This window comes from Globicephala melas, chromosome 3, assembly GCF_963455315.2.
Source record: "Globicephala melas chromosome 3, mGloMel1.2, whole genome shotgun sequence".
Lineage (NCBI taxonomy): Eukaryota > Metazoa > Chordata > Mammalia > Artiodactyla > Delphinidae > Globicephala > Globicephala melas.
Window position 1 is genome coordinate 135,905,742 of NC_083316.1, and position 26,899 is coordinate 135,932,640.

Sequence of the window (26,899 nt, forward strand, 5' to 3'; positions counted from 1 at the left end):
GGAAGAGTTTGGCTGTTGTTCCCGACGTGGGTGAATGAAGCGGTCGCGAGTGGTTGGGCGGGAGGGGTCCGGCGGGGTAGGAAGCGGGGCTGGAGTGGGGGGTCTGGGAAGCGGGGTCCGTATGTCTGGGAGCCGGGGCTGGGGATTGGGGGCTGGGACTAACCCCGGGACGTCTGTAGCGCCTAGCCCGTTGAGCCACGGCCTTTGGACTGCGTCCGCAACCCACGGCGGTTCGGTTCCGATGGGTAGCAGGGCCTGTGCCAGTCCCAAACCGCCAACTCTTCTGGAATTTAGGGCCCCTGACTCAGGCTTCAAGAGTTAAGAGCTGGATTAAGTGCCTGTCGGCTCAAGATCGGGCTTCTCTCTCTGCTTAGCTCTTGTTTTTGCATAGACGTGCCCAGGGTAGAAAGTGGGGTCTGTGCTACACCTTAGGTTCTTTCATCTTCCCTAACTCCCAGGGTTTAATGAGTATTTCACATTACCCCTAGGTAATCCAGAATGGCTACTCTGATCTATGTTGACAAGGAAAATGGAGAACCAGGCACCCGTGTGGCTCCTAAGGACGGGCTGAAGCTGGGGTCTGGGCCTTGTAAGTATACAGGTGGCAATCAGGTATACAGGTATTGTGAATCAGTGGTGGGTGTGGCCTGGAGCTGGGGGAGGCATTTAGTATACTTTGCCAGCAATTGGAGTCAGGTTTACCCAATACTGCTACTACCAGGTTCTTGTTATGGGTCTCTTTTTCATGTTCAGTATCTTAATGAGATTATTTAAGAGGGTACTGAACTGAAGTACTGTTACGCATAGGACCATGCCGCTGTCGAAAAGGGGTTAAGTTTGGGTGTGAGAATTAGGCCACGTTTATAGGCAAGGTCAGCCTTCAAGTTGCACAGGCGTTTACTGCTGGAATAATCTCACGGTAAGACTTTTTCTTTAGCAGTCAAAGCTTTAGATGGGAGATCTCAGGTTTCAACACCACATGTTGGCAAAATGTTTGATGCTCCACCAGCTTTACCTAAAGGTACCAGAAAGGCTTTGGGAACTGTTAACAGAGCTGCAGAAAAGTCAATAAAAACTAATGGACCCCTCAAACAGAAACAGACAGCCTTCTCTACCAAAAAGGTAAGTGTTGGCTATAAATAAAGATGCTGTTTAAACACTTCAGCACTTGTGACTCTTAAAATGACTATTGGCATCCTACCCGACTTTCTCCTGTGTGAACAGAAAGAAATAGAGGCTAGCAAACATAGTTTAGCAGAAGAGAATCATCATACTGTCTTTGTGGACTTCCCCTGTAACTCAAGATCACGTCTCAGTAGCAGCTGGTGAATTTTTTTTGCCTCACCTGCCCTTAATGAGTGTCTTGAAGCAGATTGATTGGTAGAATGTACTTACAGATTAAAAAGTACTGAGAGGGACGGTATTTTGCAAGAGGTCACGTTGCTAATATAACAGCTCAGGTGCTGCCATCCTTCTCCCCTCCTTCCAGAGCAAGCACCAGTTTTTTAGGTTATAACGTGGTAGCATGTTTACCTTGGTATGTGTGTTTACAAACTGTAGGTTAGTGCATCCTAGACTGAGAGGACTTGGCTATGAAAGATAACTTTAGCATGTGGATTAACACTTCATTTCACTAATTGTTTTGTTTAATGTGTATTAGGAAAAAACAACTAGTACTTGATCTCAAACTGAGACATGTGTGGTTTTAGGACAAGGATGTCTTTTTAAAAAAACTAAGTTGAGTAAGAGAAGTGTTAAAGGCAAGTATTGCAAGGATATAGCAAAAGTGATGAGAATCTGACAGAACTGAAATGTGGGAAACCTTGCCTTAGGGATTTCCTCTAGCCATGCAATGTGACGTAAGCATAAATCAAGACTATGCAGGTTTCCATTTTGGCCCACCATTGTGGACTGCCTGCCAATTCCAGACTAGGGAATTATCCACTGTGGGCTTCTAAAGTCCTTGGCTGTCTTTGGCTGCCTCTTACTCTGTGTATTTGAGGAACACAAATTGGTTTTTAAAATTAACCAAGCAAATAATTTAGGTAACACTGATGGACACACCAACGGAAAATTATATTTCCAACAGCCAAAAATGGCTTCCAGGATTAGCTTCTGTTCTAGGTGATTCATGCCCATTTTCTCCTTTGTTAGGTTGGGTGATTGAGTGAATTAGTTCTGAATTAACTCCACTCTGCATTTTGATAACTTATGCTAACAGGTGCTGATACTTATATTTTAGAATTAACTTTTGAGCCATGATATTAGAATTGCTTGCTGAATTGTATTTGTAATTTTGAGAATGAAGGATTATGGTTTCTTAGAAGTCAGCATGAAATTGAAAACAATTTAAAATGTGGTGAAGCAGTCACATGTCTTAAAGAAGCCCTATGATCTCTTGTACTAATCAGTTGACAAGGCTTCCGCTCTCACTAATGTATGTTTTCTTGGGTTGTTTTAGATGACTGAGAAGACCGTTAAAGCAAAAAGCTCTGTTCCTGCCTCAGATGACACCTATCCAGAAATAGAAAAATTCTTTCCCTTCAACCCATTAGGTAATATCTTTTGGTATCGCACAAATGCTTTAGCCTTGAGTTTCTCTTAGGATCCAATTCAACTGTAACTTGATATAGCTATGAATAAGACATGTGATCCAAGACTGTAACAAGGCTGTCTGAATCTGGGTTGCTCTGAACAAATACACTTGTGAATTTATTTGTAAGGTATAATCTTAGGTCAGAAGAGGAATCCGAGCTAAGATGTGGAAAACATTGTTCCTGTCCTCAAAAGCTAACCACCTAGGGGGAGATTACACCTATTCAACGTTAGGGGACAGTCTTCTTAGAAAACCATTTAGAAAGAGGGCTCTATGTCAAGTTGAACAATGCCTGAGGGCTTCCCTGGTGGCTCAGTGGTTAAGAATCCGCCTGCCAATGCAGGGTATGCAGGTTCGAGCCCTGGTCCGGGAAGATCCCCCATGCTGCAGAGCAACTAAGCCCATGCACCACAACTACTGAGCCTGTGCTCTAGAGCCCTCGAGCCACAACTACTGAGCTCACGTGCCTAGAGCCCGTGCTCTGCAATAAGAGAAGCCACTGCAATGAGAAGCCTGCACACCGCAATGAAGAGTAGCCCCCACTCGCCACAAGTAGAGAAAACCTGTGTGCAGCAACGAAGACCCAACACAGCCAAAAATAAATCAAATAAAAAATAATTAAAAAAAAAAACTTAAGTTTCTTTCTAAGCTAAAGCATTTAGTCAGCAATACTAACTATATACAAGTTGTGAATCCAACCCTTGCTTGTCCTATTTCTCCACAAGCACATTAAATATTTCTTTAAAAACCCCCCAAAAAACAATGCCTGAAAAATCCACATAGCCAGTGAAAACGTGCTTTTTTTTTACTCCTTCAACCTGCTATACGTATCTGAGATATTTTCTGTTACAGAACCAGCTTTTCAAGCTTTAATTTACTCACATTTGAGGAGAGGCTACCATACACCAGGCACGAATAAGCTTGGGATGCAGTGGTTAACAAGACAGGCCCCACCCTGAGAAGCCCATGATTTGGAGGGAAAGTCAGGCACTGAACAAATCATCTCACTTTGAGTGTGAGCAAGGAGAAACACAGGGCCTGTTAGGGGCCTAGCCTGTAAGAGCCTAGCCTGTAAGAGCAGGGAAGAGTTCTCTCAGGAAGTGACACCCAGTGGAGTCTTGAAGGATATAAGGAGATAGTTGGGTGAAGAAAGGATAGGGCAGGGCAAGAGCACTGTAGCAGATCAAAGTGTGTGCAAAGATCCTGAGGCAGAAAAAAGGACTGGAGTGGTTCTGCGAAGCTGAAAGGCAGAGGTGAAGGATGGTACTGGTGAGGGGGTGGGGACAAATCACACAGGTCCTTTGAGATTTCTGAGCTGGATTTTTTGCCCTTTGATCCAAAGAGTATTTAATCATTCCAGTAGTATACATCTAGGTTGTTTCTGGCTTTTATATATTACAAAACAGTTATGCAATTATTGTTGAGAGTTTGTGAGTCTCTCTGGAGAGTAAACTCCAAGAAGGATTGCTGGGTCTCAAAGCTGTGTGATTAAGTTTTGATAAAATGTGGTACATCCGTTCTAATGATTACCATTCAGGAAAATGAAGTAGATTTATGCATATTGACCAGGAAAGAGGACTAAGATATGCTGTGTTGGAGGAAAGAGATATTGCTAAGTTGCCTTCCAAAATAGGAGCATAAATTATTGAAGCCACCTTCAGTGGATAAGGATGCCTGCTTCCCCTGTAATCTAACTGCAAATGTTTTAAAGCTCTAATCTTTATCAGAAAGGTAATTGGTATTTTATTGTTTTAAATTGGGGTATATGAGTGTGTCTGAGCATATTTGACTATTGGTCATTTATAGTTTTTTAATTTTCTGTTTGTATCTTTGTTTTCTCTTGATTTTTGTGACTTTCTTACACTGTGTGTATGTGTGTGTAAAGAACTCTGTGGATAAAGGTAATTAGCCCTGTATGTTGCAGACTTATTTCCTCTGGGGTCTTTTGTCTGTTTATGCTTTCCTTTACAATTCAGTGTTTAAATTAAGTAGTCACATATCACTCAATTCCTTTTTGAATTCTGAGCTTTATCAGTCTTGAAAAAGAATAGACCAATTCCTAGTATTTAGGCTTTAGAGAACTTTCGCACTTCAGAATATGATGGTTCTCCGTCCATCTTTGTTCTTAGCTTTTGAGAAAATGCTTAAATTAACCTCTTGGGGAGTTTTGTTAAATTACAAATTAAGTTTTATGACTGTGATCAGTCTGTTCAAATTGTCTGTTTCTTCTTGATTACCTCTTCGAAAAGAGGCAAGACTCTAATCCTACTTTTGTTACTGTCAAGAAAAATTAGTTGTTTTAAATAATTCCTAATCTGAAAGGCACTTGGATTTTAAGAAGAAATGTTGCCTAAAACAGCATTTCTTAAATTTGTTTTAGGACTTATACACTCTTACAAATTAGTGAAGACCCCAAAGAACTTTTGTGTAGTGTTTATGTATTCTATATTAGAAATTAAATTTGAGAAATTAAAAAAGAATTTGTTTAAAAAACAAACACATTACATTAATGTACATAGCTTGAAACAAAATTTTTTTACATGTATAAATTGTGAGAAGAATGGCATGGTTTTATATTTGAAAATTTGCTTAATTTGGCTTAACATAAAACAGCTGGATTCACATGGATTCTGCAATCTGTTGCATCTTGTTTTGGTTGAAGTATATGAAGAAAATCTGGCCTTATGCAGACATGTATTTAGGAAAGAGAAGCATTTTAAGTCTTTTATTTTTTATTTTTTTTGCTGAATGCGGGCCTCTCACTGTTGTGGCCTCTCCCGTTGCGGAGCACAGGCTCCGCATGTGCAGGCTCAGCGGCCATGGCTCACGGGCCCAGCTGCTCCGCAGCATGTGGGATCGTCCCGGACCGGGGCACGAACCCATGTCCCCTGCATTGGCAGGCGGACTCTCAACCACTGCGCCACCAGGGAAGCCCTTAAGTCTTTTAGATAAGTATAGATAGTTTTCTTTGCCATTACACTAAAATTCAACAAGTGGCTGTTTCTGTAGGCATAGTTGCAATGTGGAATCCAAAACCGTTTCAGTAAACATTGTATGCTCTGACAATAAAATCCATTGGTCTGTTTTGCATTTTGAAGGAAGGTTATCCTGCATTTATCACCATTGATCATTTAGAAATACTGGTACCCTGGGAAATGTAGGTCATGTTGAAATGTTTCATTATGAAGTATCAAAAGCACACTCGTTAATATCACCGCTGATCTAATCAGAAAAGTCTTCAGTATTAGGAAGTTCTTAAGCTAATGCTTACAGATAAGTTTACTGATATTCCAGTTTTTTTTCCCCTTGAAATTGTGAATTTTATCATTGGCAACAAATACCGTTTCCCTTTAAGTGGTAGACTTCTTTCATTCCTCGGAGAATAATGTGCAACACATATCCAAGGCTGAGTTACCACAGTTTGTCTTTCAGTTCTTTCAAGTAAATGGTGTCCAGGAATAAGGCCTCTAGTTTAGCTTGCAAATCAAATAATTGCACGAATCTTTTTTTCTTGGAAAACACCATGGTCCTTCAGTACGCGGTAGATGTGTTTTGTGGCATACTTCACATCATATACAGAATACTAAAAAGACATGTTCTCAAGGGTTGAGAGCTAATAAAATTAATACTGTTTACTGCATGTGGTAAAGTAACATTATGTGAAACGCATTTTTTACTGCAAGTGAATGGCAGCGAGGAATATAGTGACTACTAAGCATAGTTTATTGCCACTGCCTTGATTCACGCACAGCAGTTTTCTCTACCATTGCTTTTGGACCATCATTGTAAATGTCAACACAGTGGAAAAAGGTATTAATATTATTATAAAAAATAGTTTGAGGGCTTCCCTGGTGGCGCGGTGGTTGAGAGTCCGCCTGCCGATGCAGGGGATGCAGGTTCGTGCCCTGGTCCGGGAGGATCCCACATGCCGCGGAGCAGCTGGGCCCAGGAGCCATGGCCACTGAGCCTGCATGTCCGGAGCCTGTGCTCTGCAACGGGAGAGGCCACAACAGTGAGAGGCCCGCGTACCGGAAAAAAAAAAAAAAAAAAAGCTTGAGCTCATGGACCCTGTGAAAGCTGACCACCCTGAGGAATGCTGCCCTGACAAAGTACTTTTCTGTGGCAGATTTCGAGAGTTTCGACCTGCCTGAAGAGCACCAGATTGCACACATGCCCTTGAATGGAGTGCCTCTCATGATCCTCGATGAGAAGAGGGAGCTTGAACAGCTGTTACACCTGGGCCCCCCTTCACCTCTGAAGATGTCTCCTCTACCGTGGGAGTCTAGTAAGTGAACGAGTGCCCTTCTAGAAGGTCTGTAAACAATCTGTCATAACACTTCCATTACCACGGGGACAGGTTGTGCAGAAGGTTAGCCTGTAAGTAATTTCTATCCTTCAGACTGCAGGGATAAGGTTTCAGGATAATGAAAACTATTCTCAACTGGTACTGCTTTTTAGTCCCAAATGCCCAGTAAAATTGTCATTCTGGAATCGGGACAGTCTTAGATACAAGCAAAACCAGAGGAAATTTAGTGTGTAACTTCTTACGTTATAAGCTGAAGTATAATAAACTTGCTTGGAATGAGAATTCCAAGCTACACCCAAAGCTCGTGTAGGATCAAGACCCACGTAATAGCATCAACTGGCAAACCTTTACTGCAGAAGGTTTGAGGTCTTGGTTCAAACTGGTGGTCAAAAGCCATCATCAGTATGTATTCTATTTGTTCTGATGGAATACCTCACACTATTTGCTCAATTGCATTAATGATAATTGTTGGCCCTTACTTGGGTCTCTAAGGATGATGGAATTTCAGGTACTTCTATGATTTATCTCATAATGAAGGTTAATTCTGTGGCCGCAGCCACTTTCCAAGAAATAAGTGAGAGCGGGTATGTGTGTGTGTAGGTGGGGCGGGGGTAAAGATTCCTTAGACAAAGGGAAAAACAAGAATTCATGATTAAGAGTGACAACTAGTGTGTGTGTTGATGGACACGAGGATTTGCAGATATTGAACAAGAAATTCCTGTTTTCTAGATCTGTTGCAGTCTCCCTCAAGCATTCTGTCGACCCTGGATGTTGAATTGCCACCTGTTTGCTATGACTTAGATATTTAAATTTCTTAGCACTTTATAGTCTGTGGGTATGTATTAATAGTTTGTATTAATAAAGCAATTCTTTGTTTAACAAACTCTTCCTAATATTGTGGTTGGTATTGTTTGGAATTTGCTTAAAACAGTATGAAAACTAGTAGATGTGTTTAACAGACAAGAGTCTATAATCTGACAAGAGAAGTTTGTCCAAGTTAAAAAACTTCCCCTGAAACCCTCTGCTTTGTCTTAACAGCTTATTTTAGCAGCTGCCACTGTTTTCCCTGAAACATATACCCTGCCATATGTACTTTCCTACCTTTTTGTGGCCATTAACTAGTGACAGTTAATAGATCTCTTAATAGGAAGAGCTACTTCCAGCTCATTGTGTCTGTTGCTAGGCATTCTTTATTGCTGGTTCTGTTTAGTTTCTAATGCCTTCAATACTCTGTATTCAGTGATCAGAATTTGAAAGGCTCTAAATCTGAGAATTCTGCCTCCTTGAGCTCTTCAATTGGGTTCTTTGAAGACCACAGCAGATAATTTACTGATAGTAAGATCCACTTTCTACCTATAGGAAACTCTATTTGCTAGCTCTGTGTTGGGAATTGTTTTTTTTTGTTTTGTTTTGTTTTGTTTTTTTTTTTTCTTTTTTGCGGTACGCGGGCCTTTCACTGTTGTGGCCTCTCCCGTTGCGGAGCACAGGCTCCGGACACGCAGGCCCAGTGGCCATGGCTCACGGGCCTAGCTGCTCCGCGGCATGTGGGATCTTCCCGGACCGGGGCACGAACCCGCGTCCCCTGCATCTGCAGGCGGACTCTCAACCACTGCGCCACCAGGGAAGCCCGGGAATTGTTTTTAAGTCTTTAATAAGCATTATTGTGTTTCATGTTCATGACCCTGGTTTTCAGATGAGGACAGTGAAGCTCAGAAGTTGACTGATACATCAAAGACACGAAGAGCTAGAAAATGATAGAACTGGTATTTTGATTCCATAACTGAGATTGGAATCAAAATATCAGATTGCTCATGGATTTTCCCTTTTTTCTTTTGGGCAGAGGGGCTGGATGATGTTTAAAAAAAATGAATTGTTGCCATCATTTTAAATTAAGAGTTTCACATATCTTTGGTTTTAGAGCTTCTCTTGGAAAAGCAGACCTGTTTATAGTAGGCCCTTGTTTCCAACACTTGGTGGAGTGGCTGCCTTTTACGTGAAGTGTGGGTTTTCTGTCCTCTGAACCCTGTGTGAGATGGTTTGAGGGGAGAACTGAAGTATTCCTCTTTCTCTCTTCTGTGACTCAGCCTATTTAACTCACTTAACTTGCCTGGGCCAGGCAGCCAATTGAATTTGATCCTTGCTAAATACTAACTTATATAGGAAGGCTTTCTCCTGAAACATCTGTTGCATCTATAGTCAAGTTAGAATGTGAGCCTTTTCTTTTCCATCGTTATTAGAGGAATCTGCAAGATATTAGGCATGAAACACTAGGAACACATATAGACTCTGATCCTGAGTTTAAAAATTCTTTTTTTAGTTTTATTTACTTAAGAAAAATGAAAAAAATTTTTTGGCTGTGCTGCTCGGCATGCAGGGTCTTAGTTCCCTGACCCTAGATTGAACCCATGCCCCTGCAGTGGAAGTGCAGAGTCTTAACTATTGGACTGCCAGGGAAGTCCCCTGACTTTCAAACTTTGACCCTGTAAACATAGCTGAACCAGCCTGGATTTCTGAAACTAGTAGAAAGACTTCTAAAAGAGAATAAAGTAAGACAACTCAGCACTTGACTTTAAAGGAGAGGATTAGACCTTCTATCCTCAGGTATAATAGGGCCACTTTGAAAAGCAAAGCCTAGTTTTGAGCGACTTTCATACCCTACAATATATTTAGAAACTTTGGAAAGTGGTTTGTTGTGGTGGAGGGAACAAAGGGCTGGGAGCAAGGCAACTGGTCAGTCCTTTACCAGTTAGTTACTGTCCTTGGTCAGAGCTGGGCACAAGTGATCTTCTCTTCACTGCTGTTAGTCAGACGCAAAGTGCTTAATATTTGTTGACTCTGAGAATTTTAAACAGATGCTTTTCCATTAATATAGATAATTCTTTTTGTGGGTATTGTTGCTGTTTGTAAACAGTTTATTAAGTAGCATGTGTTTGGCTTCATTACTTGAGAAAGCTTATGAGAAGCCCTGTTTGGAAATCTAATCTGTCCAAGCAGTAATACCGTAGGATTAAAGTTTCTTTCAATCACAGTTCCCCTGCACTGGACTGAAATGTGCTCTTACCTACGTAAGGTTCATCCACACCTAACTTCTTTTTAAAAAAAAAAAAAAAATTATTTATTTATTTTTGTCTGTGTTGGATCTTTTTTGCTGCGCGCGGTCTTTCTCTAGTTGAGGCGAGTGGGGGCTACTCTTTGTTGCAGTGCACAGGATTCTCATTGTGGTGGCTTCTCTTGTTGTGGAGCACGGGCTCTAGGCATGTGGGCTTCAGTAGTTGTGGCATGCAGGCTCATTAGTTGTGGCTCAGGGGCTTAGTTGCTCCACGGCATGTGGGCTCGAACCCGTGTCCCCTGTGTTAGCAGGCGGATTCTTTTTTTGTTTGTTTGGGTTTTTTTGTGTTTTTTTTGCGGTACGCGGGCCTCTCACTGCTGTGGCCTCTCCCGTTGCGGAGCACAGGCTCCGGACGCGCAGGCTCAGCGGCCATGGCTCACGGGCCCAGCCGCTCCGCGGCATGTGGGATCCTCCCGGACCGGGGCACGAACCTGTGTCCCCTGCATCGGCAGACAGACTCCCAACCACTGCGCCACCAGGGAAGCCCTGGCAGGCGGATTCTTAACCACTGCCCCACCAGGGAAGTCCCACACCTAACTTATTCTTGCATTGGCATTTTTCAGGTTTCAAATTCCAATTAACCTTCAACAGGGACACAAAGCCTTTTAAATATATTAATGCTAATATTCTCTATTAGACTAATTCTGAACTAACCTATATAGGAAGGTTAGTCCCTATACCAAGTTCCAAAAGGGTCAATACTATGGCAGAAATGTCCTACGTTGACTTTGTTCTTTCCAGTAGTTTAATCATTTACCATTTATTGAGGCCCCGTGTGCTAGGGACCAAGCCTACGCCTACCATGGTTAAGTAACAACATTGCCTCTGCCCTCAGGTGCCTGGCATCCAGTGGGAAGAGAGGTATCAAATGCCATTGTGATACAGGAAGATGCACGTGGAGGTGGGGAGGACCAGGAATTGGGGAGCACTCCCCAGCCCAGTCTAGGGAAGGACAGGGAAGGCTTCCTGGGGAGGGACATATGGATGGAGACTTGATGGAAGAGAAGCATTCTGGGCAGAGAGAACAGCTTTTGCAGATGGCAGGAAGCGAGATAACATAGCTTGTTAAGTGAAAACTGCCTTTCTGTTTTTCTCCTGCTTTAGGTTTGAGCAAGGAGTGTGTTTGGCAACAAGGGAGTCTGGACAGTGAAGCAGGGGCCATATGGCTTCTTGAACTGTGCAAGGGGTTTAGAGTTTGTCCTGGGGGTGTTTGGTGCCATGGAAAGGTTTCATTTTGTTTTTCATTTACCATTTATTTAATAGTATTTTCCTGCATAATAAAGCAAACTAAAATGTACACACTTATTTTCAGCAATAGTTATACATGTATCTTAAATTGTATACAAACTTAGAAATATTAAATATCATTACAGAAAAATTTGAAATTATGACAAGATATATAGCAAAAAACACTTATTGAAAAGAGCATACATGTGGTAGTTAGTTGGTAAATGCTGCTTCTGTATCAGTATACACACTTTGAATATCATCCTTCTGTGCTATTGATGTGTTTAATTTTTTTCTTATATCTGCAAATACAAATTTCACTAATATTTTCCCCTTGAAATAGATAAAAAATTCTGCACTGTTCCAGGGACCCATATTGAGAAATGCTCTTTTGCATATACCATCTCAAGTCCTTACAAGCTCTTTATGCTCTTATAGAAATCATATATACTGTTTCCAAGGTGCACCATAAATTAAAAAAAAAATTTTGTTTTATATTGCAGTGTAGTTGATTAACAATGTTGGGCTACTTTCAGGTACACAGCAAAGGGATTCAGTTATACATGTATCTATTCTTTTTCAAATTCTTTTCCCATGTAGGTTATTACAGAGTATTGAGCAGAGTTTCCTGTGCTATACATTAGGTCCTTCTTGGTTATCTATTTTAAATATAGTGTGTGCATGTCAATCCCAAACTCCCAATCTATCCCCCCCAGACCTGTAACCATAAGTTTGTTCTCTAAAACTGTGAGTCTGTTTCTGTTTTGTAAATATGTTCATTTGTATCATTTTTTTAGATTTCACATATAAGCGAAATCATGTGATATTTGTCTTTCCCTGTGTGACTTACTTCACTTAGTATGGATCTCCAGGTCCATCCATATTGCTGCAAATGGCATTATTTCGTTTTTTTTTTTTTTCCACGGTACGCGGGCCTCTCACTGCTGTGGCCTCTCCCGTTGCGGAGCACAGCCTCCGGATGCGCAGGCTCAGCGGCCATGGCTCACGGGCCCAGCCGCTCCGCGGCATGTGGGATCTTCCCGGACCGGGGCACGAACCCGTGTCCCCTGCATTGGCAGGCAGACTCTCCACCACTGCACCACCAGGGAAGCCCTATTTCGTTCTTTTTTTAAAAAAAAATTTAATTAATTTGGTTGCACTGGGTCTTAGTTGTGGCAGGTGGGCTCCTTAGTTGCGGCAGGCAGGCTCCTTAGTTGTGGCATGAGAGGCTTCTTAGTTGTGGCATGGAAGTGGGATCTAGTTCCCTGACCAAGGATTGAACCCTGCCCCCCTGAATTGGGAGTGCACAGTCTTAACCACTGTGCCACCAGGGAAATCCCTATTTCATTCTTTTTAATGACTGAGTAATACTCCATTGTTTATATGGACCACATCTTCTTTATTCATTCATCTATTGATGGACGTTTAGGTTGCTAGCATGTTTTGGCTATTGTAAACAGTGCTGCAGTGAACATTGAGGTGCATGTATCCTTTTGGACCATGTTTTTCTCTGGATATATGCCCAGGAGTGGGATTGCTGGATCACATGGTAGCTCTATTTTTAGTTTCTTGAGGAACCTCCATACTGTTCTTCATAGTGGCTGTACCAATATACAGTCCTACCAACAGTGTAGGAGGGCACCCTTTTCTCCACACCCTCTCCCGCATTTATTGTTAATAGATTTTTTTTGATGATGGCCATTCTGACTGGTGTGAGGCAATACCTCATTGTAGTTTTGATTTGCATTTCTTTAATAATTAGTGATGTTTAGCTTCTTTTCATGTGCTTTTTGGCCATCTGTGTGTCTTTTTTGGAGAAATGTCTATTTAGATCTTAGGCCCATTTTTTGATTGGATTACTATTTTGTTTTTGATAGCGAGCTGCACGAGCTCTTAGTAAATTTTGGAGATTAATCCCTTGTTCGTTGCATTGTTTGCAAATATTTTCTCCCATTCTGTGGATTGTCTTTTTGTTTTGTTTATGGTTTCCTTTGCTGTGCAAAAGCTTTTGAGTCCCATTTGTTTATTTTTGTTTTTATTTCCATTACTCTAGGAGATGGATTGAAAAAGATATTGCTGAGATTTATGTCAAAGAGTGTTCTGCCTATGTTTTCCTCTAAGAGTTTCATAGTATCTGGTCTTACATTTAGGTCTTTAATCCACTCTGAGTTTATTTTTATGTATGGTGTTAAAGAATGTTCTAATTTCATTTTTTTAAAGGTAGCTGTCCTGTTTTCCCAGCACCATTTATTGAAGAAATTGTCTTTTCTCCATTGTATAGTCTTGCCTGCTTTGTCTTAGATTAATTGACCATAGATGTGTGGGTTTATTTCTGGGCTTTCCATTGATCTATATTTCTATTTTTGAGCCAGTACCATGCTGTCTTGATTACTTTATCTTTGTAGTATTGTCTGAAGTCAGGGACTCTGATTCCTCCAGCTCCATTTTTTTTCCTTCAAGACTGCTTTGGCTATTCCGGGTCTTTTGTGTCTCCATTCAAATTTTAAGATTTTTTGTTCTAGTTCTGTAAAAAATGCCATTGGTAATTTGTTAGGGATTGCATTGAATCTGTAGATTGCTTTGGGTAGTATAGTCATTTTCACAGTGTTGATTCCTCCAATCCAAGAACATGGTATATCTCTCCATCTGTTTGTATCATCTTTAATTTCTTTCATCAGTGTGTTAAAGTTTTCTGCATACAGGTCTTTTGTCTCCCTAGGTAGGTTTATTCCTAGGTATTTTATCCTTTTTGTTGCAATGGTGAATAGGAGTGTTTCCTTCATTTCTCTTTCAGATTTTTCATCAGTGTATAGAAATGCAAGAGATTTCTGTGCATTAATTTTGTATCCTGCTACTTTACCAAATTCATTGATTAGCTCTAGTAGTTTTCTGGTGGCATCTTTAGGATTCTCTACGTATAGTATCATGTCATCTGCAAACAGTGACAGTTTTACTTCTTCTTTTACAATTTGTATTCCTTTTGTTTCTTTTCCTTCTCTGATTGCTGTGGGTAGGACTTCCAAAACTATGTTGAGTGAAAGTGGTGAGAGTGGACATCCTTGTCTTGTTCCTGATCTTAGAGGAAATTCTTTTGGCTTTTTACTGTTGAGTATGATGTTAGCTGTAGGTTTGTCATATATTGCCTTTATTATGTTGACGTAGGTTCCCTCTCTGCCCACTTTCTGCAGAGTTTTTATCATAAATCGATGTTGAATTTTGTCAAAAGCTTTTTCTGCATCTATTGAGATGATCGTATGGTTTTTATCCTTCAGTTTGTTGATGTGGTGCATCACACTGATTGATTTGCAGATATTGAAAAATCCTTGCATCCCTGGCATAAATCTCACTTGATCATGGTATATGATCCTTTTAATATATTTTTGGATTCTGTTCTTAGTATTTTGTGTCTGTGATGATTTTATTTTTTTGTGGTATCTTTGTTTGGTTTTCGTATCAGGGTGATGATGGCCTCACAGAATGAGTTTGGTAATGTTCCTTCCTCTGCCATTTTTGGAAGAGTTTCAGAAGGATAGGTGTTAACTCTAAATGTTTGATAGAATTTGCCTGTGAAACCGTCTGGTCCTGGATTTTTGTTTGTTGGGAGTTTTTAAATCACAGTCTCAATTTCATTACTTGTGATTGGTCTGTTCATATTTTCTGTTTCCTCCTGGTTGGGTCCTGGGAGATTGTACTTTTCAAGGAATTTGTCCATTTCCTCTAGGTTGTCCATTTTATTGGCATATAGTTGCTTTGTATTTCTGTGGTGTCTGTTGTAACTTCTCCTTTTTCATTTCTAATTTTATTGCTTTGAGCCGCCTCCCTCTTTTTCTAGATGAATCTGGCTAAAAGTTTATCAATTTCATTTATCTTTTCGAAAAACCATCTTTTAGTCTCATTGATCTTTTGTATTGTTTTCTTCATCTCTATTTCATTTCTGCTCTGATCTTTATGATTTCTTTACTTCTCCTAACTTTGGGTTTTGTTTGTTCTTCCTTCTCTAGTTGCTTTAGGTGTAAGGTTAGGTTGTTTATTTGAGATTTTTCTTATTTCCTGAGGCAAGCTTGTATTGCTATAAACTTCCCTCTTAGAAATGCTTTTGCTGTGTCCCATAAGTTTTGGATTGTTGTGCGTTCATTTTCATTTGTCTCTAGGCATTTTTTGATTTCCTGTTTGATTTCTTCAGTGATCCATTGGTTGCTTAGTAGCATATTGTTTAGCCTCCACGTGCTTATGTTTCTTATAGTTTTTTTTTTTCTTGTAGTTGTTTCAAATCTTGTAGCATTGTGGTCAGAAAAGATGCTTGATGTTATTTAAATTTTATTAAATTTACCAAGGCGCACTGTGTGGTCCAGCATGTGATCAGTCCTGGAGAATGTTCCATGTGCACTTGAGAAGAAAGTGTATTCTGCTGCTTTTGAATGGAATGTTCTGTAAATATCAATTAAATCCATTTGGTCTAATGTGTCATTTAAGGCCTGTGTTTCCTTATTGATTTTCTTTCTGGATGATATGTCCATTGGTGTAAGTGGGGTGTTAAAAGTCCTACACTATTATGTGTTACTGTCAATTTCTCCTTTTATGGCTGTTAGTATTTGCCTTATATATTGAGGTGCTCCTATGTTGGGTGCATATATATTTACAATTGTTATATCATCTTCTTGTATTGATCCCTTGATCCTTATGAAGTGTCCTTCTTTGTCTCATAACAGTCTTTATTTTAAAGTCTATTTTGTCTGATATGAATATTGCTACTCCAGCTTTCTTTTGAGTTCCATTTGCATGGAATAACTTTTTCCATCCCCTCACTTTCAGTCTGTATGTCTCCCCAGATCTGAAGTGGGTCTCTTGTAGACAGCATATATACGGGTCTTATTTTTGTATCCATTCAACCAGTCTGCGTCTTTTGGTTGGAGCATTTAATCTGTTTATGTTTATAAAGATAGTTATCTATATGCACTTAATTGCCATTTCATTATTGTTTTGGATTTGTTTTTGTAGGTCTTTTTCATCCCTCCTCTTTCGTTCTCTTGTGATTTGATGACTAAATTTAGTGTTGTGTTTGGATTCCTTTTTCTTTTTTGTGTTTGTATCTACTGTAGATTTTTGGTTTGCAGTTACCATGAGGTTTTGTTATAGCAGTCTGTATATTAACAAGATTGTTTTAAGTTGCTGGTCTTTTAATTTCAAATGCATTTCCAATATCCTGCATGTGTACTCTGCTCTTCTCACAATTGCTCGTTTTGATACCATATTTGTGTGCAGATGATTTCCTGCCTTTACTGTATATTTGCCTTTACCAGTGGTTTTTTCCATTTGTAATTTTGTTTTTAGTTGCGACCTTTTCTTTTCCACCTAGAGAAGTTCCTTTAGCATTTGTTGCAAAGGTGGTCTGGTGGTGCTGAATTCTCTAGCTTCTGCTTGTCTGTAAAGCTTTTGATTTCTCTGTCGAATCGGAATGAGAGCCTTGCTGGGTAGAGTATTCTTGGTTGTAGATTCTTCTCTTTCTTCAGTTTTGTCACTCCCTCCTGGCCTGCAGGGTTTCTGCTGAGAAATCAGCTGATAACCTTATGGGAATTCCCTTATATGTTATTTGTTGCTTTTAATATTTTTTCTTTGTCTTTAATTATTGTCAATTTGATTACTCTGTGTCTCGGCATGTTCCTCCTTGGGTTTATCCTGCCTGGGACTCTCTTTGCTTCCTGGACTTGGGTGACTGTTTCCTTTCCCATGTTGGGGAATTTTTCAACTACTAGCTTTTCAAATATTTTCTCAGGTTCTTTCTCTTCTCCTTCTGGGACCCCTGTAATGCGAATGTCGGTGCATTTAATGTTCTCCCAGAGGTCTCTGAGGCCATCCTCATTTCTCTTCATTCTTTTTTCTTTATTCTGTTCTGTGGCAGTGATGTTCACTGTTGTGTCTTCCAGCTCTCTTATCCATTCTTCTTCCTCAGTTATTCTACTATTGATTCCTTCTAGTGTATTTTTCACTTCAGTTATTGTGTTGTTCATCTCTGTTTGTTTTTTAGTTCTTCTAGGTCTTTGTTAAACATTTCTTGTATCTTCTTGATCTGTACCTCCATTCTTTTTCCAAGATCTTGTATCATTTTTACTGTCATTACTCTGAATTCTTTTTTAGGTAGATTGCCTATCTCCTCTTCACTTAGTTCTTCTGGGGTTTTATCTTGTTCCTTCATCTGGGACATAGTCCTCTGCCAGAAAGGTTTTAAGGAGGGAAGTAACAAGGTCAGGTTTGTGTTTTAGAACCTCTCTCTGGAGGCAGGGAGACCAATTTGGAGTCTGTTGCAGATTAAGATGATGATGATGAAATGACCTTGAATAGATGACAGTGGAGAAAAGACTAAGGCTTCAGGAAGGATCCAGGCAGTGGAATTGGCAGGATGACAAATGATGGGGAGAAGACACAGGAAAGATCAACAGTACATGGGGAAACCCCTCATACAAGTGTCCCCAGGTGTGTTTACAGATCTGTTTGTTGCTGCATAGTTTATAATGGGAAAACATGATACAGTTAAACATGGAGTAAAATGTGCTCATTAAAAATGACAAAGATCTACATATGTAGACATGGAAAGATAACCATGGAAGTTTTTTGGTGTACAATGTGGGTTGTAGAACAGTCTTTTTTTTTTTTTTTTTTGGTACCCGGGTCTCTCACTGTTGTGGCCTCTCCCCTTGCAGGGCACAGGCTCCAGATGCGCAGGCTTTACGGCCATGGCTCAGGGGCCCAGCCGCTCCGCGACATGTGGGATCCTCCCGGACCGGGGCACGAACCCATGTCCCCTGCATCGGCAGGCGGACTCTCACCCACTGCGCCACCGCGGAAGCCCCGTAGAACAGTCTTTAGGATCACTTTTATTTAAATACATATATGCTTACATGAGACAGGAAAGCATAGTGGTGAGGAGTATAGCCTCAAAAATCAGATCCTGGCTCAGCAGCTTATTCTGTGACCTTGGGCAGGTTGTCAGGAGGATTGTATGAGCTAATGCGTGAACACCCAAAACAGGCTCGTCAAGGAGTAAGCCTCTGTGAGTTTTAGTTACTGTTACAGTTAGGTTTATTTGGGGGTATAAAAATTATCTGTAAAGCTATGTGTTCATCTCTTATTAGGATTATCCTGTGTGTGTATGAATACGAGAGATTAGCATAGTTTAAATTTATGAATATTTGTATATCAATAGGATTATACCATTTAAAGAAAGAGAAAATGCCCTTCCCTCTGGAACCTTGAGAGCCTGGAGTCTGGAGAGATTGTCTTCCTCTTACTGATTCCCCACAGACCTCATTGTGGAGTTGTGGGCATCAGGTTTTAGCCTTACCTTGATACCTGCTCCTAAGGTATCTGGATACTTAAGGATGTCTGAATACCTGGTTTGTGACTTGGGTTGGGGATCGTGCAGGGGATTCTGAAACAGCCTCAAAGGAGGCTAGGGGTGGGATGTGGTAATTGGTGTTTTTTTTCCCTAAATTATTTATTTATTTATCGCTGCGTTGGGTCTTCATTGCTGCACGTGGGCTTTTCTCTGGTTGTGGTGAGCAGGGGCTACTCTTCGTTGCGGTGCGCGGGGTTTCTCTAGTTGCGGCGAGCGGGGGCTACTCTCATTGCGGTGTGCAGGCTTCTCATTGTGGTGGCCTCTCTTGTTGTGGAGCACGGGCTCTAGGCGTGCAGGCTTCAGTAGTTGTGGCACGCGGGCTCTAGAGTGCAGGCTCAGTAGTTGTGGCGCACGGGCTTAGTGAATCCCCTGCTTAGATTGTAATCTAAGTAGATTCCCATCGTGCCTCAGGTAACATCTGAACTTGTCTCCCTGGTCCTGGAGGCTCTGCCTGATCTGGGCCCTGCCTGACCCTCCAGTGTCCCCTGTTCTGCACTCCTTCTCCCCTGAAGCCGGCTGCACCCGTCTTCAGTTCTTGAGTGCACCACTCCTGCCCCTGGTGTGGCCCCTGCAGGAGGCATTGCCTGGTTTCATGGCAGTTGCCTCCTGAACTGCATTTCCTTTGCCCATTGCTGATTCCATCTAAGGCATGGTTGATGCTCTCTGACCTCACCTCAAGTGGAGGAGCTGCCCGCTTCCCTTCGTCTTACGTCTCACCTCGTCACCTTCAGCTCCCTCGCCTCACACGCCTGAGCAGTCACCTTATCCTGCCAATTCCACCTCCTAAATGTTCACAAACTCCTGATTCTTCCAGTGCTTGTCATCCCTATTCAGACAGCCATCATTTCTCACCTGGGATGTTCTAATAGCTTCGTATTTCTACTTTAATATTATTTCCCCAAAGCCGTTCTCTAGGCGGCAGCCAGGATGAGGTTTCCCATTCAGCAAATGTGACGGTATCATTTAACTTCAGACACCTGAAGTTTTCACCTCCAGGAGTTTGATTACCGTCTTTTCTTTTTATATCTTCCATGTCTCTTATTAATGTTTTGAACATATGGAATACAGTTATAATCTGTTTTAATGTTTTTGTCTGTTCACTCTGACATCTATGTCAACTCTGTGTTGGTTTCAATATGTTTGTTTTTTCCCCTCATTACGGTTCATGTTTTCCTACTGCTTTGACAATTTTTAATTAGGTGTCAGATGTGAATTTTACCTTTTTTTTATGCTGGGTATTTTTACAATTCTAGAAATGTTCTTAAACTTTGTTCTGGGATGTAGTTAAGTTATTTGGAAACAGTCTGATTCACTTGAGTCTTGCTTTTAAGGTTTGTTAGGCAGGGCTAGGGTTAATTTCCCCTTAGTACTGAGGTAAAACTCTTTCATTTGTTTATTATTATTTTTTAATTTATTTTATTTTTGGCTGTATTGGGTCTTTGTTGCTGCACGCGGGCTTTCTCTAGCTGTGGCGAGCAGGGGCTACTCTTTGTTGCGGTGTGTGGGCTTCTCATTACAGTGGCTTCTCTTGTTGTGGAGCACGGGCTCTAGGCGCACGGGCTTCAGTACTTGTGGCCCGTGGGCTCTAGAGCACAGGCTCAGCAGTTGTGGCTCATGGGCTTAGTTGCTCCGCGACATGTGGGATCTTCCCGGACCAGGGCTCGAACCCATGTCCCCTGCATTGGCAGGTGGATTCTTAACCACTGCGCCACCAGGGAAGCCCCAGTAAAACTCTTTTAACATGTGTTCTCCCATTTATCTTTACAACAATCAAATGAATCCTTATATTACAGATGAGGAAACGAGGCTTCCAAAGTTTGTGACGCAGCTGGCAGTTGTTGGAGCCTGGAATCAAACTCATATGTCTGGCCCTGGTCGCTCTCTCTCTCTCTGTCTTTTTTTTTCTTCAGCTTTATTGAGATTACCACTAACACCTAGGTTAGGTTAGCTAACACCTCCATCACATCACATGATTACCCTTTTTTCTTTTCTTGTGGTGATAACATTTAAGATCTACTCTTAACATATAATACAATATTATTAACCATAATGCCATGCTCTACATTAGGTCCCTGGAACTTATTTGTCTTAAAACGAAGTTCGTATCTTTTGACCAACATCTCACTCTACTCTGTTTCTATAAATTTGGCTTTTTTAGAATCTACGTATAAGTGATACCTTACAGTATTGGTCTTTCTCTGGCTTATTTCACTTAGTGTAATGCCCTCACGGTCCATTCATGTTGTCGTAAATGACAGGATTTCCTTCTTTCTCACAGATGGATATATTCCATTGTGTGTGTGTGTATGTATGTATGTATATATGTATATCACATCTTTTTTATCCATTCATCTGTTGATGGACACTCAGGTTGTTTTTGTATCTGTGAATAATGCTGCAGTGAACATGAGAGTGCAGACATCTCTTCAAGATCCTGTTTTCATATCCTTTGGATATGTACTAGAAGTAGGAGTGCTGGATCATATGGTGGTTCTATTTTTAATTTTTGAGGAATGAGGTAAGACTCTTAGTAGTCTGTTCACTGTTCCCTGAATTCCGAGGTTTTACAGTCTGTCTGTTGGGAGCAGACACTATTCCCAGCCCTGAGTGAGCTCTGGGCATTCTTCTCTCTAATCCTTTCGGGTAGTTTTCTTGCATGCATGCAGTGGACACTGGAGGGGGACCCTCTGCAGATTTCCAGGGTTCTCTCTCCTCTCCTGTGCTCTGCCCTGCAAACTCTAGCTGCCGTGGTATTCCCTGACTTGGGCTCTGTCTCTTCAGCTCAGAAAGCTGGCTTGGCTTTCCTTTCTTCCCCACTTTGTGGCCTCGAAACTCTCAAAGTAATACACTGGGGCTATCCTAGGGCTCACCTCATTTGTTTCCCATTCCTCAGGGATCACTGTCCTTTGTTGCCTGATGTCTGTTCTCCTGGAAACCATGTTTCATAGATTTGTCTTGGTTTTAGTTGTTTCAGGCAGGAGGGTAAATTGGTCCTTGTTACTCCATCTTGGTTGGAATTGAAAGTTCCCTCTAGGTGTCTTCCCCCCCACCCCTCAGGTAAAAATTAAATGGTGAATTAACCATTTTAAAGTGTACAATTCAGTGGCTTTTAGTACATTCAGTGTTAGGCAGCCATGACCCCTACCTAATTTCAGAAAATTTCATTACTCCAAAAAAAGTAACCTGTGCAGTCATTCCTCATTTCATTTACTTTTTAATGATGCCCCACTGCCCTCTGGATAAAGTCTACGTGGCTCCCAAGGCTGCTCGGTGGCTCCCAGGGAGATGATGGTGCGACTCCTCTCCTGGAAAGCGCTTCCTATTTGTCTGGCTCACGCCTATCCGTCCTTTAGCTCTCCACCGAGATACTTCTCTTACCAGATGCCTTTCCTGATAACCTGAGATTGAGCTAGGTTCCTTCCTTTTTGCTCAGTTGGCCCCAGACTCTTAAACTTCTGGCGCTTAGCACGCTAAGCTGTGTCTGTCTGTTTGGCTGTCTGTCTCTTCTGCCACCCTGGGAGCTGGCTGATGTCTGTCTGCTGTTGTGTCTTACCTGGCACATGGTAGGTACCCAGGTATTTGCTGAAATGAATATGTCCTCAGTCCCCGATTCTTAAGAGTTCCGGTGACTGCAGCGTGTCCGATGTTAGCGTCATGCAGAGTCAGGGCTGAGGAACCTAACCCCATCAAAGGTTTCTGCAGAGAGGCGGTGGCGGAGCACAGGTGTGGGGGGCTGCCTCCCCCACCCCCCACAGCGTAGGTAATCATTTGTGTTCCGAGAAGTTCCCAGCTGTCAGGGTGGAAATGTGAACCCGTTTTCCTTCTTCAGTAATTACTACCAGTGGTGTTTTGTTGACCTCTTCTCCTGGCTGGGTGTGATGGGTGATGCTTAACAGAATCTCAACAGATTCCTTAGCTCTCTGGTTACTTTTGGATAAAATGAATTTGGGGCTTGGAATATAAGCCTCAGTCCTGTTCCTTTCAAAACTTCAGTCTCAAACTCATTTTGAGCTCTTCTCCCTGTCCCCCAGCACAGGCTAGAGCTGGGACTCAAGCACGTGCATGTTCAGCTCTCCTCCCACCTCCCCTCCCCTGAAGCTGCCAGCCCCCTTGGGGGCCTTTGGCAGCCCAGTGCCAGGGTGGGCACCTGGAGGGAGAAGGGACTCTGCTCGTGGGACCGGATGCACGTTGGTTATGAACCGCGTCCTGGCTTTGCTCTGGGTCTGGGGCTGTGTGTGATCACACAGTCCTCTACGGCTGTGGACCCCCGTCCCTCCTAAGGCAGCCATGCCTCTTCCCACACTTATCCCAGGTGGGCCTCGTATTGCTTGGTCCACAGCCATGGCCTCTGCCCTTCTGTTAATAACCACCTGGGTCCTTTCCACAGGAAAGGGGTCACAGTAATAACCATGGGGCCCTTCGAGGGCTACAGAGAATGGGATGGGGTGAAGGTTTCCCAGGCACACCACGTCAGAGGCTCTTCAGACCCTGTAGTCCTCGACTACTCTGGCAGGTGAGAAATCTCTGGGCCACGAGCAGGCACCAGTGTTTGAGATCAAGTCCCCACCCGCCAGTGATCCCCCCTCCCTCCCCACAGTGCAGTGAGAAGACAGAAAAAGACACCCACCATATTCTCAGACACCCAGAATGCTCCCCACCATGCTTGGCTCTGCTGGTGGCACCAGGGGGGCCTATAATTTCTGCAGCTCAGCAGGTGTGCACCTAGGGACCAAGATGCCACTTTCTCTTTCTTGCAGGTCCCCCAGTCTTCATATGTGATTTGTTTAGAGCTACTCTTAGCTACGGCGGGGGCGGGGGGCGGGAGGAACCACGCCCTCCCACCATGGACATGGGTTTTCCCTGCAGACACCCAAAAGCTAACTCTTATCAGGCTTTCCTTTCCTAATGGTTGACGCTCACCGGGGCTGGTTCTGGCATCTCTCAGCAAGCCCAGAACGAACTTTAGAACATGTTGCATTTCGTGGCTTTTGGGGACCTTAGCCCCATGTGCTCAAGCAACAGGAGCAACGAAATAGCAGATCTTCCATCCCTCTCTAGCTCGAGTGAACGCCTGCTGAGGGGTGGTTTATCTTTGCAGTCTCCAAGTCCATAGCCATGCCTGGCATAGACAGACAGTTTATGGGATTGAGTTACAGCAGGAAGCATGACAGCCAAGTGGCTGCCTGTGTCCCTGGGTGCACAGGCTCCCAGGAGGATGCGTGCTTATATTCCCGATGAAGGGGCCTCTTTCCCATAAGAGGAGCCTGGATGGATGAGCCACTTCTCTTCCCGGAGCACGAAGTGGAACAAACTGCAGGCCCTGCCTTCCTCTGGTGCCCGAGGAGTGGGAGGGGGTTGCCACGGCGATAGCATGCACCATACTTCCTGCCCATGTTGCAGCACTGCCACAGGGGTGCGAGCTGCCTGCCGTTGGTATGCTGCTCAGACCCCAGGCCCCGGCTGTCTTCTGGTGTCCTGCACGCTCGCACTGACACACCAGAGGGGACAGCCCACTGGGGGCACTGTGGGGAGACTAACCGAGGGATGTAGTCCAGGGACGCGACACGTAGTTAAGAAGCATCTTGGTCTTCCTGGAAAGATCGAAAGCTAGTTGAGCAGTGTTGTGCATTCCTTGGTTGAAAACTGGGCGTGTAACTAGAGCAGTGAATACAAATTATATATATATATATATATATTTTATATATATATATATAATACAAATTATATATATATATAAAATATATATAAATACAAATTATATTTCAGTCCTGCAGAAAGACTGAAAGAGGCAGAGGGGTGAGGCTGGTGTGGAGAGATGCTGAAGGGGGCAGTCAGATGGAGAGAGACGGGGAAGTCCCCAGACTCATACCTTGAAAAGGAAACAGAACTGGGAACTCAGAAGGTAGCAGACATAACACCACACAGGGCTTGGCACCCAGCCGGCACTCGTACTCAGACCTGTTGAATTTTATAGGAGGGATGTGTTCCTAAGACCTTGCATAATTAAAAATTAAGTAATTGAAGACTAATCCTCACATGGATGCTATATTAGTGTTCTTGGGCTTCCATAAAAGAATACCCTAGACTGGGGGCTTAAACAACAAAACTTTATTTTCTGACAGTTCTGGAGGGTAGAAATCCAAGGTCAAGATGTTGGTAGGTTGATCCTTCCTGAGGCTTCCCTCCTCTGGCTTGCAGATGGCTGCCTGCTCTCTGTCCTAGCATGGTTTTCCCTCTGTGTTGTCTGTGTCCTAATCGCCTTAAAGGACACCAGTCATATTGGATTAAGGTCTACCCTAAGGACCTCGTTTTAATTTAATTAGCTCTTTAAAGGCCCTATCTCCAAATGTAGTCACATCCTGAGGTACTGGGGGTTAAGAATTCACCATATGAATTTCAGGTGTGGGGAGGAGAGACCCAATTCAGCCCATAATAGATATTGTGTGTTTCTATTAAAGAGGCAAAGCTAAGTGGTAGTGACATAAACATAACTTACACTTCATTTTTAAACCTGTTAAAACTTTGAAAAATGATTCTTGATAAATTCTGAAAAATTGGTAGATGCTTTGCAGTTTAAAATTTTATGTAGAAGATGACAATAACCTTTTATTTTTAGTGTTGGAAATCTGCATAGTCCAGTTTCCTTTTTCATGCAGAAAATATCTATTGAGTGGTCAATGTGCACCAGGCACCGTTCTAGGTACTAAGGATATAGCATTGAACAAAACAGATAAAAATCTCTGCCTTCATCCTAGCTGGAAGAAACAGACTATCTGCAAAATAATAGTAAGTTACACCATATGCTATAAAGTGGTAAGTGCAATAGAAAAAATAAAGTAGAGAAGAGGGTATGTCCTTTGGGTGGGTTGAAATTTTACATATTATAGATGGCCACATTGAGAAGGAACTTTTGAAAAAAGATTTGAAGGAAGTGAGGGAGGAGCCCTGAGGACATCCAGGGTTAGGACTGTCTAGGCAGAGGAGAGGGCGAGTGCAAAGGCCCTGAGGTAGGAGTGGACTTGGTATGTTTGAGAAAATGCAGAAAGGTCAGAAGGGCTGGGTGGGGGGTTTGAGTAATAGGGAGAGGATTGGGAGACAGTGCCAGAGAGGTAGGCCGGGGCTAAATCATGTAGAATCTTGAAAGCCATGGAAATTAGTTTGGATCTTAAGTGTAGATTCCTGAAGGACCAAAAGATGTTGGGGACAGGGTAGTGCTGAGCTGGGAAGATGGGGAGTGGGGTGCCTGAGGATCAGGTTGCGGAGAGTTTGAAGTTATTGGTAGTGATGGTGTCCAGGAGATGACCGCAGGAGTAAGTGACTCAGGTAGGTGGAAGCCAAGCTCATTGTAGGAGAACTGTAAGGGAATTTTGAGAGCAGGGTCTTGGAGGGAATAAGCAGAATGAAGGAGTGGTTTTAGAGAGAGTGGCAGTGAGCCAAGAGTCAAATTCTTCAAGGAGGGAAGGGTTTGTTTTTGACCCAGGTATTTGCAGCAAGACAGGCAATGGATGGTGTAGTCTGTTCACGTGAGGTTGGACCTGGGGTTTTAGGACAGAGGGAGGGCATGTGGTCTGGAAGCAGCAGTGGAGCAGAGGCCTCCTCTTCACTGATGCTCATGGGAGGCCTGGGAGGGATGGCAGCTGGGGGCCACAGTTCCCCCTAGGTGTGAAATGTGATTGACTTCTAGGATATTGCTCTTGATGACTTTATTTATTTAATGAAACCTAAATGGGATTATTCTTAGTATTAGGCTTCTCAGTCTAGATGAAATTGAGTGAGGATTTTTCAGAAGTTCTTTTCCTTAAAAATGGAATAACAGTTAGGAATTAATCGTTTATGCTCCTTGGTCTTCAGATGGAGGTCTTCAGAGCCTCTCTTTACTGCTTGTAGGATTCTGTCCCAAGGTTCATCATTGCCTTGACAGACTACATCCAGAGCACAGTGGGAGAAAAAGTTGACTTAGAAGACGTGCAGTTGCCAGGAAAAGAGCAAGAATGGAGGGAAAAAGGAAGAAAAGGCATTCGAAACGTCAGTAGGAATGTTTTGGGTGGAATGAACTTTGGGGAGAAGTGACTCATTCGCCCTACAGATAGGAAGTCACAAAGCAGTGTTCTCCAAGGGTGCCTGGGACCCAGGGGCCCCGAGACCCTTTTAGGGGTGTGTGAGGTCAAGACTCTTTAAGGAATAGCACCAAGATGTTTTTTGCCCTTTTCATTCTTTTTCACAAGCATATAGTGGAGTTTTGTAGAAATTATGTGAAGTGTGATATCA

General features: G+C 42.5%; 1 protein-coding gene across 1 annotated transcript; it reads left to right on the top strand.

The window, feature by feature from the left end:
• Window positions 1–26,701, top strand: PTTG1 (PTTG1 regulator of sister chromatid separation, securin). Its single transcript, XM_070045089.1, has 7 exons — window positions 1–26; window positions 489–589; window positions 938–1,122; window positions 2,462–2,555; window positions 6,723–6,870; window positions 23,019–23,144; window positions 26,533–26,701. Exons 2-7 carry the CDS (start codon window positions 499–501, stop codon window positions 26,699–26,701), a joined length of 813 nt encoding a protein of 270 aa, XP_069901190.1. The 5' UTR covers window positions 1–26; window positions 489–498.
• Window positions 26,702–26,899: the final 198 nt, after the last annotated feature.

Coding starts and splice junctions, on each gene's coding strand:
- PTTG1 (XM_070045089.1), top strand. CDS start 499: ATGGCTACTCTGATCTATGTTGACAAGGAAAATGGAGAACCAGGCACC. Junction 1,123..2,461: donor CAGCCTTCTCTACCAAAAAG/GTAAGTGTTGGC, acceptor GGGTTGTTTTAG/ATGACTGAGAAGACCGTTAA. Junction 2,556..6,722: donor CTTTCCCTTCAACCCATTAG/GTAATATCTTTT, acceptor TTTCTGTGGCAG/ATTTCGAGAGTTTCGACCTG.